The sequence below is a fragment of the Rhinopithecus bieti genome, unplaced genomic scaffold, assembly GCF_001698545.2.
Source record: "Rhinopithecus bieti isolate Rb0 unplaced genomic scaffold, ASM169854v2 scaffold_31076, whole genome shotgun sequence".
NCBI classification, from domain to species: domain Eukaryota; kingdom Metazoa; phylum Chordata; class Mammalia; order Primates; family Cercopithecidae; genus Rhinopithecus; species Rhinopithecus bieti.
Window position 1 is genome coordinate 216,115 of NW_016813414.1, and position 14,875 is coordinate 230,989.

Sequence of the window (14,875 nt, forward strand, 5' to 3'; positions counted from 1 at the left end):
GCCGTCCCTTCCCCAACCCCCCCGCAACACACACACCCATCCCTTTTGTTTTTCTGTCAGATCTGTGGAATGCCTTTAAGCGGGGGACTCTTCTGCATCCTCCCTGTAACCTGGTCCTTGGGTTTGTGCCCAGGGACCGTCAGAGGTTGACTGTGAGATGATGGGATTTGTGTGGACCACCCAGAAGAAATGCTCTTTGGGTAATGCCCAAGAGTAATGCAGATTCAGCTGACATTTATGAAACGAACCTGTGCCATCAAATTCTTATCTACAATGAGCAGCAGGAAGCTGCATTTCCAGCTGGTGGTGGCACCAATGCTTTTTTCTTAAGAAGCTAGAGATTAGCCAAGTAGCCATAGTGGCACACCTGTAGCTCTAGCTACTTGGGAGGCTAAGGCAGGAGGATTGCTTGAACCCAGGAGTCTGAGGCTGCAGGGAGCTATGGTCCACCACGGCACTCTATTCTAGGCAATAGAGTGAGACCTCATCTCTAAATATAAGGAACTAGAGGAACACGGGAAAGAGGGATCTAAGTATTACTGATTTTCAAGCTCATTTCAAAAATGAAGGTGATAATTGCCAAGTTTAAATGAAAAATATGCATGAAAAGCAGTAAGTCGGCCAGGTGCAGTGGCTCACACCTATAATCCTAGCACTTTGGGAGGCCAAGGTGGGTGGATGACATGAGGTCTGCCTGGCCAACATGGTGAAACCCCGTCTCTACTAAAAATACAAAAAATTAGCCGGGTGCAGTGGCACAGGTCTATAATACCAGCTACTCTGGAGACTGAGGCAGGAGAATTGCTCGAACCCAGGAGGCCAAGGTTGCAGTACGCCGAGATCACACCACTGCACTACAGCCTGGGCTACAGAGTGAGACTTCATCTCCAAAAACAAAAAAGAAGAGCAGTAAATCTACCTGGTTGATGGGCTGCCTCTCGCCAGTGAATTTTAAGGCATAATTTAGTCTTTCATGTTTACAAGGAACAGCACACAAAACATCTTACTGAAAGTCACAGTAGGAGCCCGAGGAAAGAACCAGTAACAGATTTGCATCTCTTACATTGGAGTTAGGTTTTATCATTTTAAATTGGTTTTAACCCAGATTACTGAAGCTATGTAAGTATTGTTTCTCTTGAGTCCTCTTTTATACTTCCTGAAAGTTTGGGGAAATAAAAGCACCATAAAACTTTTTGTCATTTAAAATACATTGTATTTCAGTTTAGTTTAACAATTATTGTGTAAATTTACTTTTAGGATCTGTGATTTGGACATGTCTCATATTTTTATACCTAAACATTTGCTTTTCATTTCCCCCCACTGCAGAGTATTTAGAAAATATAGGTAAGCAAATTTAAGTAGCAATTCCCAAAATAATAACCAAAGACAAATCAGAATTAATGTTTTGATGTGTATCTTTCCAATCTTTCATCTAAGCCTATTTTTTGGTTTATCCTTTTTTATATTCTAAGTCACGTTATGCACAGACGTCTTATACATGAGGAACCATGTAGAATTATGCAACGCCCAGGTTTTAAGAAAATGTCAATGGAGGACATTAACTTAATTGTCAAAAACATTTAGAACTATGAGGGACTTGGAGATAAGCTCTGGTTCCATGACTTCATGTCTGAGGAGAGTGAAGGCCCTCAGAGTACAGCAGGCGCCTGCGTTCCAGATGCTCCAATTCCTGAGCACCTGTTCCTTGCCCTGCCCCCTGAGAAACCACTAGAATCCTTTCCTAGAACAAGGCAGGGTATGAATAAGATTGGTTTATTTTTAATTCATTGAACAATTTAAGCCCCATGCTATCCTCCTTACCCACATTTGCCCTTTAATAATAAAGGCAGGAAGCCTACGTTTGAATGTCGGCCATGTGCAATTTCCCATAAAACGCAAAGCAGCAGCGCACACCGCATGGTGCCCAAGAGCAGGCAAGTTACCTGATTTCCTGTGCTGGTTTCAACATGTGTAGTATAGAAATGGCTCCGTCTCATCAAGGTGTTATAAGGGTTATATTAGATCATGGGTACAAAGTACTTAGCAGAGGGCTTGACCTATAAGTTCTCAAATACTTGTGCATATAAATATGATGCATGGAAAGTTACTCAAACTATAAAGGCTTATTATAATAGTATTATGGAATCCAGCTGCTGAATTCTAAGACTGTTTTATGATAAGCAAGAGTACTATCTGTTTTTGAAAAAAAAAAAACAGTTGTGGGTGGACTAGTTGCTAATTAAAAATTTAAAAGTTCACAAGATGAAATATATAAGAATGAGAAAACATTAATTATGAATAAAGGATTGTGGTGTCTGAGGGCTCAATGTGAATTCATACTTAGCAGAGAGAATGTCTGCATTTCTTAGCCTTCTTGTCATACAAGATGCCAGATTAATTATATAAAAATTCAGTTGCATGATGCCTTCTGGTTTGAAACATTTTCATTATTTGTCTAAATCCAGCTCCAGTCTTAAGACCAAGGGCCACTTGGCCACACTGATTCTACAAGTTGATAAACTGCAAAGTTTCTACACACAATGATAATTTGCCCGATGAATAGTATCTAGCAAAGACAGAAAATGATCCTCAGACCCCTTTTTCCTTTATTTGCATTAGAAATGTCCAGAAGGAAGACCGCACTCCTATGGCTGAAGAATACAGTGAATACAAGCACATAAAGGCGAAACTGAGGCTCCTGGAGGTGCTCATCAGCAAGAGAGACACGGATTCCAAGTCCATGTGAGGGGCAACCCCCGCCCGAGCACAGGGGGCTGGCAGCTGCAGTGAGAGTTTACTCTCCCCTGAGAAAGAGCAGCTCTGGAAGGCAGCCTTGGGGCTGGCCCTGCAAAGCATGCGGCCCTTCTGCCTCTAGACCATTTGGCATCGGCTCCCATTTCCATTGCCTGCCTTAGAAACTGGCTGGAAGAAGACAATGTGACCTGACTTAGGCATTTTGTAATTGGGAAGTCAAGATTGCAGTGTGTGCACATGCGCGTGCGCGCAGACACACACACATACACACACACACAGTAGTGGAGCTTTCCTAACACTAGCAGAGATGAATCACTACATTAGACAACACTCATCTACAGAGAATATACACTGGTCTTCCCTGGATAACTGAGAAACATGAGACCATTCTCTGTCTAACTGTGATAAAAACAAGCTCAGGACTTTATTCTATAGAGCAAACTTGCTGTGGAGGGCCGTGCTCTCCTTGGACCCAGTTTAAGTGCGAACGTGCACTGGAGCCCTATTTGCTGCCGCTGCCATTCTGGTGACCTTTCCACAGAGCTGCGCCTTCCTCATGTGTGTGAAAGGTTTTCCCCTTCAGCCCTCAGGTAGATAGAAGGTGCATCTGCCCACAATGGCAGTGCAGTCATCATCTTCAGGGTGTTTCTTCAGGACTTCCTCAGCTGACAAGGAATTTTGGTCCCTGCCTAGGACTGGGTCATCTGCAGAGGACAGAGAGATGGTAAGCAGCTGTATGAAGGCTGATTTTAAAACCAAGTGATGGGAGAAGAGCCTGGAGATTCTTTCCTGAACACTGACTGCACTTACCAGTCTCAGATTTTATCATCAAATACCAAGCCAGGCCAGCATGCTCATGGCAACCTGTTTGGGACTGTTTTGTTGTGGCACTAGCCAAACATAAAGGGGCTCGCTTAAGTCCTAGCCTGCATACAGAGGATCAGGGGAGAGAAGGGGCCTGTGTTCTCAGCCTCCTGAGTACTTACCAGAGTTTAATTTTTTAAAAAATATCTGCACTAAAATCCCCAAACTGACAGGTAAACGTAGCCCTCAGAGCTCAGCCCAAGGCAGAATCTAAATGACACTATTTTCGAGATCGTGTATAAAAAGAAAAAGAATGTCATTCTGTCTGGCCAATTATAATTCTTTTCAAAAGACTGTCACAAAGCTGTCTATATTAGACATTTTGGCGGGACCAGAAAATGTAAGACACCAAATCATCTCTTCAGTGTGCTTGACGTCACCTTGTGATGTGTTGTTACTTTAACTCCTGCACCTGCGCTGAGGACAGTGGGTTCTGGGTCCACCTTTGTGCTCTGCGAGGCCGAGCCCAGGCATCTGCTCGCCCGCCATGGCTGACCAGAGAAGGTGCTTCAGGAGCTCTGCCTTTGACGACAAGTGTTACAGGATGAACACACAGCAGAGCCACCCTCCTGTATGTTTTAAAAGTTGCCTTCTTAAAGGGCACAGTTTTAAGGAAAAGAAAAGGAATGTAAAACTATACTGACCAGTTTTCAGTTTTAAAGGGTCGTGAGGAACTGGCTGGTCTAATGGGATTTACAGCAACATTTTCCATTGCTGAAGTGAGGTAGCAGCTCTCCTCTGTCAGCTGCATGTTAAGTCAAGGATGGGGGAAAAGAATGCCTTTAAGTTTGCTCTTAATCGTATGGAAGCTTGAGCTATGTGTTGGAAGTGCCCTGGTTTTAATCCACACTCAAAGACGGTACATAATCCTACAGGTTTAAATGTACATAAAAATATAGTTTGGAATTCTTTGCTCTACTGTTTACATTGCAGATTGCTATAATTTCAAGGAGTGAGATTATAAATAAAATGATGCACTTTAGGATGTTTCCTATTTTTGAAATCTGAACATGAATCATTCACATGACCAAAAATTGTGTTTTTTTAAAAAAGACATGTCTAGTCTGTCCTTCAAGTAACAGCTCTCTTAAATAAGCTATGATAGTAATCAGATCATTACCAGTTAGCTTTTGAAGCACATTTGTTTAAGACTATGTTTTGAAAATATGCTACAGAATTTTTTTTTTAAGCTACAAATAAATGAGATGCTACTAATGGTTTTGGAATCTGTTGTTTCTGCCAAAGGTAAATTAACAAAAGATTTATTCAGGAATCTTCATTTGAATTTGTATGATTCAATAAAAGAAAACACCAAGTTATATAAAATAAATTGTGTATGGGATGTTGTGTTTTCCTTCGTAATTTCCACTAACATATCTTCATGGAATGGAGCCCAGGTGAAATGAGGGGAGGCCCTTTTCACGGTAGATCTTATTTGAAGACATGTTAGTCAGTGGTTTCTGGCTCTGCAAGGGAGATACGTTCCCCAGCAACCATTTCTGCAGCCCAGAATCTCTCTCAAGGCACTAGAGGCGGTGTCTTAATTGGCTTCACACAAGACAGAATGCTCTGGACTGGGGTTTTTCCTTTGCTGTCTTGGGAATGTGTGTTTATTATTAGCACATGCCAACAAAATAAATGTCGAGTTATTTCATAAGTCTAAACTTAAGAATTAAAGATGGCAGACTTATAATTTTCATAAGCACTTTTATTGTGTTTAGTCTGGAGTAAACATTGAAATAAGTTTATATTAAGTATGATATCATTACATTTCATCTTTGAATCCTTTAGTTCAGATTTCATGTTCTAAGACTTGTAGGTGCAAGATTTAGGATAAGGGCTAGCTTAGAAGTTTTTCAAGATGGTAGAAGTTTGTCCTGTGCTGCTTTAAAAAAAAAAATAAAAGCTAGTACAATTTGGTGACCTCCAGGTGAGGGAAAATTTCCGTGAAAGACCAAATCAAATTTCAAACTGGAATACTAATTATTTTTTTAATTACCAGCTAGGATGTTGTCAGCTCTTAAGATTTCTTCCATTTGCCTACCAGTTCAAAGTCAAAAGATTATTATTCATTGCAGGGATCAGTGATGTCTCCATAACTGTAATTTTTGCTTTGTCTCATCCTAATTCATTGCTTGGGTGGCAAGGGAATAGCCTCTTGCAGGGTGTGCCTGCTCCCAGGTGTGACGTTTCCAGCCAAGGACAAATGCCTCAAAGCTGTGCTGTGTCATAAATGTCACACTAGGTGTCCCAAGACCAGCAGTCTTGGAACCCCGAGGGCTGAGCATTATAAATGTGGTTGAGCTTAGAATTCCTTATAAGGTGAATATTTAGGTTTACTCTCAGCATAAAGGGATGGCCATGGTGCTAATTAAGCTGGTTCTGCCCAGGGGTTGCCTAGTTCTCAAGAGACAGAATTGGGCCCCGTGTCCAGAATGGATCACAGAGTTACGAGGAAAATCAGCATTTTAAGTTTGGATCATTTTTGGTTTCAGAGCTTTTTAATCTGATGAAGATGCCATTTTCTTAAGAGTAACACCTTATGCTTTTGGTGGCTATAGCTGAACACCATAAACTGTTAACAGCTTTGTGACAGCTGGCTGTAGTCTAAATTCTGTGTTGCTCTCAAGAGGGGTCTTCCTGCTACACTGCTTCCTAGTTTGTTTTCCCCTGGGGGGAAGAGGTGGTTTCTGCACCAAGATCAATGCCTCTGTGATGCTCTTTTTCAGTATCCACTTAGTTAAATCAATGAGGAGGGATACACCACACTGCAGTCTTGAAGCAGTGTGTCCTCTGAAGCTCTTGTGTTTGACAGAACTTGGGTAAGTGCTTTCCTTTACTTCATTCATTTCCTTTTGTTGTTTTTTTCCACTCAACACTTAAAATGTACTGAAGAGTAGACTGGCTAAACATATTTTCAAATTTTTATACATTCAAATTGTGCACACTGGCTCTACTTTTAAGTGGTGACCAACACAGCACACACCAAATCAGAGTCACGTATAAATGCACTGCACAGTGGCACTGGCCACTTTCCCAAGCAGAGATCATGTGTGTGCCTCAAAACACAGGTTTGGCAAGTCCTCCAACTGAAAACACCCATACAGTCATGAAAATCTCCACAAATAGTTTTTGTAAAAAATATAGGCTCCTAACTATTTCCATGACATATAAGCAGAAGGCATTTGAAATTACCACTGTCCTTTTTAAAAATGTAAAATGCACAAAAAACATTTTATACATGACTATTTTGTATAAATGTAAAATATTTTAAATTGTGAAAGTTCTAGAATTTTTGACAGTGTCATCAGGATCAGGGTCTGACCTTTTCCTTCTTTAAGGAATCCTGTGACTCCCTGGAGCCCCTCAGAAGCCTCCTGGGGATTAAGCTTTTGTTCTATCTCCAGGCAGGGCACTGGAAGGTGATGCAAGCTGGGCATACACTTCAGGCATGTCCATTTTGTAGCTAGAAAAGTGGGCTTGTCCTCTATACCCAGATGCCTTTAAAATAATTCATAGAAAGCGTTGGAGGAGTGCAGTAATGAAGGCATTAAAGCAAATTTTTAAAAATTAAGTACGTTTCCAAAGCCAATGAGGCCATCACAAATAAATACATTAGCCATTTACTATTCTGAAACTAATAAGGCCACCAGAGAACTGAGAGACTTGGAGAAAGACACATTTCAGTTGTGTGGAGGGAGCACCTCATCCTTTGCACTGCCCGTTCCTGTCTGTGGCCAAGTGTGCCCTCGCTCAGACCTCAAACAGCCTGGAGAGTTGGGCAACAGGAGCTCCATGTCCCACCTGACAGCTGGGGCACAAAGCTGCCATGGTGGGTACCCATGCAGTGTCCTTTATGTGCTGCTGACATCCTCTAAGTGACAGAAAGTAAGCATTAAAAATATGCTAAGCCTGAAATTTAAAAAAAAAAAGGCTTGGAATAAGGGCCTAGTGCTAAAACAAGGATTCAAACTCAGATCTGTCTGGCTTCAGAGTACAAAGATGCAATACTGCTAACACAGATGCAAGTTAATGCTGTCCCGCCAAAACTGAAGCTCACCCTGAATAATTCTGGTAACTATGGGCTCAAGTAATAAAATTTGGGCAAAAACAACAAGCTATATTTAGTGACTCTCATTTTCTTCAATATTCTGATGTTGCCTCTTTTGAGGGACCAGAAAGTTACACAAGCCCAAGTACACCAGGTTCCACAGCCTACTACAAAGGCTGATGTCCTCTGAATCCCCCCAACGATGTTTTCACTTCTAGTCCTATCATAGTTTGCAGAACTGTGAAGTACCTGAATGGAAATTTCAGAATGGAGACCCACACGGGGTGGGGGCGGGCTGAGGAGAAGCAGACCCTCCCACTAGCCTTATTACCTCTTCTAGCCATGGATTCTGAATCCTGTAAGACAAAGTATATCACAGTCATCCCTGACGGGGTCAGCTCACCAAAGCTGTATATACACAGACTTGCACATTCAGTAAAAGTCAGAATTCCCAATTGCAGTTTTAGAATCCTGGCAGGCAAACAGACAAATGGGGCTTGGCAGGTCTGGGATTGTTGACAGCTTGGTCCTCACTCTTCCCCTCCAACAAGGCTTAGACAGCAAGGGTGACTCCGTGTTGTGCTGCAGCTGCCTGGGGGACACGGCCCAGTGCAAACCTCAGCAAGAACTCAGTTCTGACACCAAGAAGATCCCCATGTTACTATGAATTCTGAAATTATAATCTTTTAGATGTCTGGATTTTTCTTTCTGTAAAGCAATTCAAAGATGTGCAGAAACCTTCATGTCAAGCTTCTGATCCTACAGCTTTGCGTGTTTCTTGGTAAGCCATTTTGAGACACTATGATTTTCTGTTACTTTTAAATAATTTAAAATTACTGGACAAGATGAGATGAAGGGGAGGGAGAGAGTAAAGGATACATTCCTCTGTAGTAGCAGAAAGCAGTGGGGCTCAAACTTGGATGCACGTGCGCCTGCCTGGGGATCTGGTGCTGTAGCTCCAGGGAGTGCCTGATGTTCTGCAATGCTGACAAGCTGCCGGGTGCTGCCGGGCTGCTCGTCCAAGGACCTCACTTTAAATAGAGGCTGCAGACTGCATCCTGGGTGTTTATGGAAATGAGCAGCTCCACCAATTAATCCAAAACCCTGAGTTAACAGAGACCAGCACATTTGACAACACCCACAGAGGCCGAACGCTGCCTGGATGCTTGAGATGCAGACAGATGGCTCAGCTGTATGATTTGCGTTACTTACCCTCCAGAAATGTTTCTTTTTCTGAAAAGCCGTACCCATCTTATCAGGTGATTATGGAAATTTACTTGGATGACTGTAAAGTGATGACACAGTAAATCCTTAATAGATGATGGTGGGTGGGGTGGTTACTATCATCAGCCTCAAGGCAAACATTCTTCCTATCTTGAAGTCCAGAGACACATTCTGAATCCCTGCAAAAAACAAACTGTATTTCCCCGTATCATTTCCCCCACCAACACCCTCTGATCCTTGTTGGTGTGAATCAGAAAGAGAATATAAGTTATTGCTAACAGGATGAGCAAGATTCTATGGGAACATCATCCCATTCTCTTGGGGGAATACGATAAATTGTGACTATTACTATTTTCCAGCACATCACATCAAAACTTGTGCCACCTTCTTAGAAAAATTAATGCTTGCTAACTTCCTTCTCTCACAGAGCAGGGAAAACCCCTCTAAGTCTACTTCTCCCCAAAATGTTTTGGGAGGTCCAGATCTGCTCCAACATGTAAAAAGAATAAACCATTGACATGGCAGCTGAGACCAACATGGAAATGCCTGAGATGTGTGGAGTGAAGGAACAGAGTAACCTTTGGATGGATTTCAAAGTCACTTAAGTGTCCTGAAATTTGTCTCAGGGTGTATTTTTAACAACTGAAAACTGAACATCCCCTTGGGAGGGGAGTTGCTCTGATTTTGGCACGCTCCTAACCAACATACTAAATTTCATCGAAACCTGTGGCCACAGCTGACACTAAGAAGAGACCTGGGGTCCTCCACTCCCTCATCAACCCGTATAGGGGACAACCTGAAGGTGCCATTGACGAGGCCAGCAATAGGGCAAGCTTTCCCATTCAGGTGACTCTGCAGTCTCATTGAGGCTTTACGTCCCTCCTCTCATTACCTCAGACACTTAGACTTCTAGGTCTTCTCTCCAATCTGCCAGTGACTTGAACTTGAGAGTCCTTGAACCTGGCTCACAAACATCTGAGTTCCAGAGAATGTCCTTGAACCTGGTTCACAAACATCTGAGTTCCAGAGAATGTCCAGGCATGAAAGGCCAAAAGACCCATTTTTCAACCAAAACAAGAAGCTTGGGCTGTGGCAGGCCAGCTCTGCTGGGACCACAAGCCAGTACCTAGTTGGCACCTGCTGCCAACCTTCGTCCTCAAGAGCACCAGCCTCTTATGACCCAGTGGGGAATGGGGTTACAGTGTTTCAGAATCTGCTCTTGCTTTCTGATCCTCCTAATCCTAAAGAAAAGGTAACCACAAAAGACTAATCTGGTTTAGTGTTTGGCTCCATCTGAGGCGTGTGTGGGTGTGTATTTTAATTCTTGTTTAAGTTTCTCAGTAAGTTCAACACCAGCAGGAGCTGAATCAGTAATTATCATAGACTGTCTCCAACTCTCATGGGATTAGGCCCAGGAAAATCAGCTTTTAGAAGATCTGAAGACCATGTGATTGTGTGCCCTGCCAAATATCCAGCCACACTAGAGGGAAAAAAAAAAAAAAAGATGACATCTGGATTAATTTTCTTGGTGCTACAAATAGCTAGGGAGTACACCCTCCATTATTATGGGAGGAAATAAAGCACCAAAGCCTGGACTAGCTAATCCATGGGAGAGGCTGTTATTAATACAGATCCAAAGAGTCTGTCCACACTGTAGTGGACACCTCTTCCAGCACCTATTCTGTTGCATATCCTAGTATCTCACTGCACAAGTAGAGGGCACTACAGATGTTAATGCAAAGCCATGCCTGATCAGTGTGGACACCCTGCCTGCATCTGAGGCAGTCTATGTTAGCATCCCTAAGCAGAGAACTGTAGTGAGAGAGCAACATTTGCCACCCGCTCCACAGGGCTCTGCTCTCATGGGATTCATTCATCACTCATTACCAAAAACCTGGAATGGAAAGGCACTGTGATAGGTTCTGTGTCACTTCCTACTTGGAGAACTCCCTTTGTCCAAAGTCAGTAGGATAATGTTCACTGTTTCTGAAGAACACAAGGACCTGCTCTCTTCATCCTCTTCCTTATCACAAACTTCTGTTCTGCTTTGTGAGATCCTGTTCACCAACAGAAGTCTATAAGTGGAGCCCAGGAATGGTTCCTATCAATACTGCACAAAGGCACTTCAAAAATGGAGACATTCGCAGAGCAGAGTACTCATAACTCATGGAACCTCTGCTACTAACGAAGTTAAGTTAAAGGCAATGTAGCATCACATTCTTAGGCACTTTTTGCTTGGTTACATTTTAAGAGTCAAAGACGACAAGACAACCAACAAATATATTTCTCATTAAAAAGAATATAATGAAATTCTGAAAAGTAGCTTTGATTTTAATGAAAGTATTTGTTTTTCCTCTGATACTTGAACCTAACATGAGTATTCTGTTCATTGGGTTTCACTGCAAATATATTTTGCTATTCCAGTGTATGCCCTCCCTTCACTTTAATCTCTATCATCTGATTAACTACTATTTGGACATTAATTCCAAACTATGATTCTGGGAGAAATGAACAGATACTAAGCAAAAGAAAAAAGAAAAAAGAAAAAAAAATCCAAAGGACAGGGGATTCCGTGGAAAACTAAATTTGAGAGGAGGAGGAGGGGGAAATGAAGGAAAAGAAGGGGAAGAATGAGAAGAAGGAAGAGAAGGAGAAAGGGGGAAAGAGAGAGAAGGAGGAGGAGGAGGAGAAGGGAAGGAGAAGGAAGAGGAGAAGGAGAAAAGGACAAAGAGAAGGAGGAAGAGACAGAGGAGAAAAAGGAGAAGGAAGAGGAGAAGGAGGAGGAGAAGGAAGAAGAAGAAAGAACTAGTAGTCATTGTGCAATAAAGTTTAACTTTCTTTAAATTAGAGACAGCCAAACTTATATAATACAAATGTCCTTTTTCTTCCTTATTCAAAGTATTTTTCCCACAGGAAGCTCTGCTTTTTGCCAACTATTGAGGCCTCAATGTCTACTTATTCCTACTACTGAGAACACAGAGCCGCTTGCTGAAGAAGGGCCCAGCTGTGTGCTCATGGTCTCCCAGGGCCCATGGAGTGGCCTGATGACTTACCTGCCTGCCTGAAGAGGCCCTTCACTTTACCCTATGTCCCAAGATTGGACACCATGACTGCCTGGAGAGGTGGAGGGGCACAGACGATTTGCACTCTCATATCTAGCCAGAGGCAAAGCCTGGAATCCCAATATTTACTAAAAGCCTGTTGAAATACATGCACTGTGGGATCCTCGATCAGACCTTAGGACAGACATCAGTGGGAAAACTGATAACATCCAAAAAAAAAAGTGTGAAGTTTCTTGAATAGTAATTTCCCAATATTGGTTCCTTGGTGTTGATAACTATACCATGGTGCTATGTTAACATTTGGGGACACTGAGTGAAAAATCAAAGAACTCTATTATTTCTGCTACTTTTCTATAGATCTAAAATTATTCAAAAATAGAGTTTCAGAGTGATATTAGCAAGATGGTGGAATAGACAATCCCCCAGCATCACGCCCCTGACAAAAATACAATTAGAAACCATTCAATGACAAGAATACCACCATGAATATACCAGAACTCAGAGGAGAAGCAGAGAAACCACCTAGGCACACAGAATTGAGAGAAGCCATGACAGGTAGGATGAACAGTCATTTTACACATTTTACATTTTATACCTCTTCCCCTAAGCTGGCATAGTGCCACTCACACAGATTTTCCCTAGACCCATGGTTGCTGGTGAAGGAGGGAAATGAAGGTGAATATTTGATCTCCCCACTGGTCTAGGAATCTTCATGGCAAGTCTATTCTGGTCCTATTCAATCAGAACTATTGGGAGTGTCAGGAAAGCTTAATTACTTGGGGTGAGTTGGAAACAATGACCAGGGTGTTCATCACAGAAAGCTGATCTCAGCACTCTGATCAGTAGGGATACCAAGTTAAACAGACTGGCCAGGACCATAGTGCCTCAGGGGCACAATCCAGAGGAAGGCCCAAATCCCCAGCTGGGTTTTCCACAAATCCCAGGTGCGTGAGTGGAGTCTTCCTCTAGCTCAGAAACAACTAAAAGGTCGAGATTAAGTTCCAGTGCCCTTTTAAGTCTTCCCCAGACTGGAAAACAATGGCAGGGCAGCAGTGTTGTTTCAGGGCAGCATTTAAACTCTGGTATTTGCTATAAGTCTTCCCCAGACAAGGAAACAATTGCAGGGCAGCAATTTAGTTCCAGAACATCATTTAATTTTTGATATTCACTGTGCCTTCATGAGACTGGAAATGACAACAGGACAAGTCCATTCCAGCACAGTCATTTACTTCCGGTGCTCAATATAAGTCCTCCCCAGGATGGGAAGTGAAATTTGAAAACAATCCAGAAACAAAAGAGACAATGACAAAGAAATAGAAAAAAATTAAAAGAAATCAAAGAGAAATCCTAAAACTAAGAATCCAATAACTGAACTGAAAAACTCCTGAGAAAGCTTTAACGGCAGACTTGATTAAACAGGAAATAATTAGCAAGCTTCAAGCCAGAACATATGAAATTATCCAGTCAGAGTAGTAAATAGAAAAGAGAATGAAAATAGTGAACAAGGCCTACAAAAATTATGCTACACCATCAAGTGTACTAACCTCCATGTAATTGGAATTCCCAAAGCAGACAAGGAAAAAAAAAGGCCTAGAAAGTATGTTTAAAGAACGAATGGCTGAAAATTTCCCAAATTTAGAAAGACAAACAGCATCCAGGTACAGGAGCTGAGAAGTCACCAATCAAATTCAAATGAAAGAGGAATTATCCCCCAAGGCACATCATAATCAAATTAGCAGAAATCAAAGACAAAGAGTGAAAAACTCCAATCAGCAAGACAAAAGAAAAATATCACATCCAATACAGCTTTCAGCAGACTTCCCAGTGGAAACCCTACAGGCCAGAAAAGCGTGTGATGTTACATTCAAAGTGCTGAAGAAAATGTCAACCAAGAATACCCTACCCAGCAAAGCTATCCTTAAAACACAAAGGAGAAGAAACACAAACATACAAACAAAAGCTGAGGCAATTAATCAACACCATACCTGTTTTATAAGAAATGCTAAACAGAGTTCTGCAATCTGAATATAATGGATGCCAACATGTAATAGGAAAACATCTAGCTGGGCATGGTGGCTCATGCCTGTAATCCCAGCACTTTGGGAGGCTGAGGTGGGTGGATCATTTGAGGCCAAGAGTTTAAGATCAGCCAGGCCAACATAGCAAAACCCCATCTCTACTACAAAAAAAAATTAAAATAAACAAGACATCTGAAGGTATAAAACTCACCGGTAAAAGCAATAAAACGGCCAAAATCAGAATAATATTGTAAATGTGGAAAGTAAACCACTTATATCACAAGTCTGAAAACTTAAAGACAAAACTGTTAAAAAAAATTATAAGTGTAGCAATTGGTTAAGGATAGGCAATATAAAAATATGTCAACTTTTTAACAAAAAGTCAAAATGTGGGGGGCGGATTAGACTAGAGTTTATTTTTCATAGTTTTCCTTGTAATAAAAGTTAAATCATTATCAATTTAAAATAACCTGTTACAATTCTCAGATGTTTCTGTAAGCCTCTTGGTAACCACAAAGCAAAAACCTACAAGAGATGTGCTAAAAATAAAGAGCACAGATCAAAACATGTTACTAGAGGAAATCACTTAATCACAAAGAAATATAGGAAGAAAGGAAAAACAGAAGAAAGGATCTACAAAACAACCTAGAAACAAGTAACAAAATGGCGGTAGTAAACCCTTAACTATCAATAATAATCTTGACTACAAAGGGATTAAATTCTTAAGTTAAAAGACGTCTAGAGGCTGAATGGATTTTTTTTTCTTTCTTTTTTATTATTATACTTTAAGTTCTAGGGTACATGTGCATAACATGCAGGTTTGTTACATATGTATACTTGTGCCATGTTGGTGTGCTGCACCCATCAACTCGCCAGCACCCATCAATTCGTCATTTATATCA

General features: G+C 41.5%; 1 protein-coding gene and 1 long non-coding RNA gene across 6 annotated transcripts in view; one reads left to right on the top strand and one right to left on the bottom strand.

Annotated features, from left to right (window-relative positions):
• FAM13A (family with sequence similarity 13 member A) overlaps nucleotides 1-4,957 on the top strand; it is a 220,791-nt gene extending 215,834 nt beyond the window's left edge. For all 5 annotated transcript variants that reach the window (XM_017848380.1, XM_017848381.1, XM_017848382.1 and 2 more), the window contains one exon: nucleotides 2,620-4,957. In XM_017848380.1, the coding sequence (XP_017703869.1) occupies nucleotides 2,620-2,746 (127 nt within the window). In that variant the 3' untranslated portion in view covers nucleotides 2,747-4,957. The remainder of the gene's footprint in view (nucleotides 1-2,619) is intronic.
• LOC108512864 (uncharacterized) overlaps nucleotides 1,198-14,875 on the bottom strand; it is a 25,092-nt gene continuing 11,414 nt past the window's right edge. The window contains exons 3-5 of the long non-coding RNA XR_001880722.1: nucleotides 8,882-9,072; nucleotides 7,919-8,025; nucleotides 1,198-3,458 (exon numbers count right to left, since the gene is read on the bottom strand). This is a non-coding gene — a long non-coding RNA (uncharacterized LOC108512864). The remainder of the gene's footprint in view (nucleotides 3,459-7,918; nucleotides 8,026-8,881; nucleotides 9,073-14,875) is intronic.